This window comes from Lipotes vexillifer, unplaced genomic scaffold (genome assembly GCF_000442215.2).
Source record: "Lipotes vexillifer unplaced genomic scaffold, Lipotes_vexillifer_v1.1 scaffold126, whole genome shotgun sequence".
Taxonomy (NCBI): Eukaryota; Metazoa; Chordata; class Mammalia; order Artiodactyla; family Lipotidae; genus Lipotes; species Lipotes vexillifer.
In genome coordinates, this window is record NW_006778324.1 from 1,122,248 (window position 1) to 1,126,269 (window position 4,022).

The window sequence follows — 4,022 nt, forward strand, 5'->3', positions numbered from 1 at the left end:
CCTCCATTCCCCCAGAGTACTCTTTCTTTACCTCAAGACTGACCACGTCACTTCTGGGCGTGTGATCCTTCGACCTGCCCTGACCTCAGCTGAGGTTCTCCACCTTTGTTCTGCTGCTGCACCTTTTGAATATAAACACAGCCATCAGCAATGTCGCTCAACACAGACACTGATTCTCATCCAGAGAAGATGTCAGAATTCCAAAGTCTTAGGGAGAGGGGACAGTGACAATCCCTGGCTGTAGGACACAGCCTTTATCACATCATTCAGAGCATCTTGAATGATGCCCTTGAACCAGCACCTCCCACTGCTCCAGCTCCAGTTCCGTCACTCCCTGACCCTCACAAGTTAAGCTCCAAGCAATTTTTAGTTCCGTGAATGTGAACACATCACGCATACTCACAGTTCTGTGGCTTTGCCCATCTTGTTCCCTCTGCCTGGAATATACCAGTTCCTCCACTACCAACCTGTCTGCCTTGCAAATCCTACTCACCCTGCAAAACCCAGCTCAGATGCCACCTCCTCTGAGCAGCCCTCTCTACTTTTTCTTACACAGACAGAACTAATACCCCCGTTTGTGCCACCCTACACCATGAATACGCCTGAGGATTTTCATGTCTCCCACAGTGCTGTCATTGAGTCCTGGTCTATGTCCCTGTTAGACCCCTGATGGGCTGTGACTCCTTGCAGGTGTGCACAGTACGGTGGATTTATCATTGCACCCCCTGCACCAGCCCAGTACCTACACATGGGGCCATAGTGCAAGTTTGTTCCATTGGGTTTAATATGTGTTTGGCAGGTAATGGCTCTTCCTTTTTACTCCCCACAGAAAACAAGTGATTGCTTTTCTTTCCTCATTTTTGGAAGCCCTGCCCACCACACAGCTGCAGTGGACATCCCGGTTCCTTGATGGACGAAGAAAGCCAACTGATCCAGCCTCAAGACCAGAGCTGCTGGGCCACCCTGCCCGATGTGTGCCTACGTTGTATTTTCTGGTGGCTAGGAGACGAGGACAGGTCCAGAGCAGCCCTTGTCTGCAGAAAGTGGAACCAGATGATGTATTCGGCTGACCTCTGGCGATACAGGACCATCACGTTTAGTGGGAGACCTTCCAGGGTACACGCGTACGAATTTGAGTCGGCTGTTTGGTATGTTAAGAAATTTGGTCGTTATCTGGAGCACCTGGAGATCAAATTCCTGAATCCTTACAGCGTTGTCCTGACCAGGAAGTTCCAGGTCACCATGCAAGGCCTTCTCTCGTGTCTGGGCAAGAGAAACAACCGTCTGAAATCTCTCTCCATCCAGCACCTGGAACTGGACCGCCTGGTCTGGAGGAACAGCATCAGAAGGTTGTTCTTGAAAAGCTTGAGCTCATTCTTGAACAAAATGGGCAAACACCTGGGTTATCTCAGCCTGAAAGGGGCTAGGCTCACCGTGGAGCAGGGCTGCCACATCCTCGACTCCCTGAGCTGCTTAAGGAAAGAGAATGTGGTGTCGGAGCTCAACATCGAGGACTTCTTCAGCCACCACCTCGCTGTCTACAGCAGCCCCCAGTTCAACAAGACCATGGCCACGTTCCGCAGCCTGGTGTCCCTGACCCTCAACTACAACTGCATCTCCGATGAGCTGCTGGAGAACCTGTGTGAGAACAATGCCGGCACGCTCTGGAGCATGAACATCAAGTGCCACATCCACGACCCCCACGGGCAGGTCGTCTGGGGCGTGTCCTGGGCCAAGCTGGCCAGGTATGCCACCAACCTGAAGGTCAGCTTCTCCTTTGAGAAAGTCGTGAAGTATAAACGCTTGGCCCGGATCCTCCTGCACGAGATCCCAATCAGGAGCATCAGTCTGAGAAACTGCTCATTCAGCAGCCCCGACTGCTCCATGAAGCCCACTCTGACGGATCTCCTGCCCACCTTCCGGCACACTCTGCAGGTAGGTATGAGCCGAGGGCTGGGAGGCTTGTGAGGAGTGGCTGCCCCTCAGGTTCCTGCTACCTGCTCTTGGCTGGGCTTGCACACACTCACTCAAGGTCAAACTGAGGTTCTGGGAAACGTCACCAAACTAAGCCTCCCCTGGTCCCCAAGACCACAGCAGAGGACAAAAGCTACCGCTCACTTCCTATACGTGGAACCAATTCCTAATTGGCTGTCGACCAAGGAGAGCTCCTATATCCCTGGCTCAGAGCTGTGAGGCCTGGACATGCAGGTGCGTCTACAGGTGAGAAGCAGTCACAGCAGCACACAGGACCCAGTGTGACTCCAAACCAGACAAAAAGCCAAATTTGACCCAAGTTACAGAAGAGCTCAGAGGTGTGGGCAGCTCCCCATCTATAAAATCGGGATCATTGTGTCCCCCCCCCAGAGACCTCTCAGAAGGCTGTGAGGACTGATACTCAAGCGTATAAGTACCACTACTAACAGTGAGGGATGACAAAGTGCTAAGAGCTCATTTACGCTCACACAGCCCTGAAGTGGGCAGGCAGACATCATAACTATTCGGTGCTGCTCATGGTCACCTGGCTAGTCCATCGCGGGGCCAGGACCACCACTTTGGTCTCCAGACTCCAGATACGTTGCCTTGAAACTCCAAGTTTCATAAATTTGGATGAGATCACTTTCATTCCCAAATCCCTCCTTCCGACTACTGCTTGTCCAGTGCCCCTTATCTAAAGCACCATGGGCTACCAGGCCAAAGCCAGGTCATGAAAGTGTTAGGAAATGATCCAGCCAGTCCCAGCATCTCTGTCCACATCCATCTTCCCCTTTGGTGCTTTTCCAGAAATTAACTTTTGAGTTCAACAACAACCATGAGTCTCTGGACGAGGAGCTGCACCTCCTCATCTTATCCTGCAGGGAGTTGTTTTCCTTCAAAATCTGGGCTTTCCTTGATGTTAAGTTTGTGGAGCAGATCCTGAAGAGTCAGGAAGAAGGGCGGTGTGCCCTGCGCACACTCAAGGTAAGAGCCCGCCCGGGGTGGGTTCCACGGGGATCGGGCAAGGGCATCCAGGGCCCTGGGTGGGCAGGCGTCCAGCCCCAGCGTTCCTGCTCTGGGATGAAGGTCAGGAGTGAGGCAGGGCATGGGGGGTGGACGTCTCACAAGTCTGTCCATTGGAAGTTAACAATTTCACGGAAGGGAATCTGGAGCTTTCATCCTTAGTTGGGTTTGGGCTTTTCCTGGTTCTGCCAACAAGTGTACGTGTGTATCATTCAGATTGTCTTCGGGGTCTGGGTGATGTAGCCACTGTGTGTGTGTGTGTGTGTGTGTGTGTGTGTGTGTGTGTGTGCACACACGCGGGGGTGTTTGTCTATCGGCACAGGTGAGAATTTATACAAACAGATATGAGACGCATGAAGAGGACAGGACACTGCGGGAAATTTACAGGAAGTACAGAAGGCTGATCGATTCAGAGTTTAACTATTTTGTCGTCGCTTACTCCATGATGTAAGGAGCGCTCTCCAGAGGAAGAAAGGCAAGAGCACTTTGAACTTGACAATCCGAGCCTCACAGAATGACACTTTGGGCATCCCTTACCCCCACCCCTTTTTCTCCTCTCTCTCCTCATTGCTAGTTTCACACCAACATGACACCCCAGCAACGGCTGGGACTTCTGGTCATGTGAAGACCCCAGGTGACTTTAAAGTGCTATCTTTACCAACTATCTGGGTGTGATTTCTTTTTTTGTCATTTGGTTTTGCTTTTTGACCCTCACTCAGCCACAGAGCTGAAAGCCCAAAGCCGCTTGGAGCAGTGTCTTACTCGGGGACCCTGACTCTTGCTAATCTCCCTCCGGAAAAGGTGTAAGTAGCCAGAGAGCAAATAGAGCTGCATTTTCCACTGACTGTCAGTGTCAGTTCAGAAACACTTTCTATCCTGGCTGACCTTCACATGAGAGCCTTCTGCCACTGACGCTGGCCAGGCCTGATCTCAGATGAAAGAAATTCACCAGCACATCCTAGAGTGAAGCAGGGAAATTCCCTCGTTTAGAAGGAGCCTGCTCTGAGCCGGAACTCAATCCCACA

The 4,022-nt window shown here is 51.8% G+C and overlaps 1 protein-coding gene across 1 annotated transcript; it reads left to right on the forward strand.

Moving 5' to 3' along the window:
• The first annotated feature begins 829 nt into the window (after positions 1-829).
• FBXO39 (F-box protein 39) lies at positions 830-3,661 on the forward strand. The gene is made up of 3 exons (XM_007451600.1): positions 830-1,935; positions 2,782-2,958; positions 3,320-3,661. Exons 1-3 carry the CDS (start codon positions 910-912, stop codon positions 3,446-3,448), a joined length of 1,332 nt encoding a protein of 443 aa, XP_007451662.1. The 5' UTR covers positions 830-909; the 3' UTR covers positions 3,449-3,661.
• The last annotated feature ends 361 nt before the right edge of the window (positions 3,662-4,022 follow it).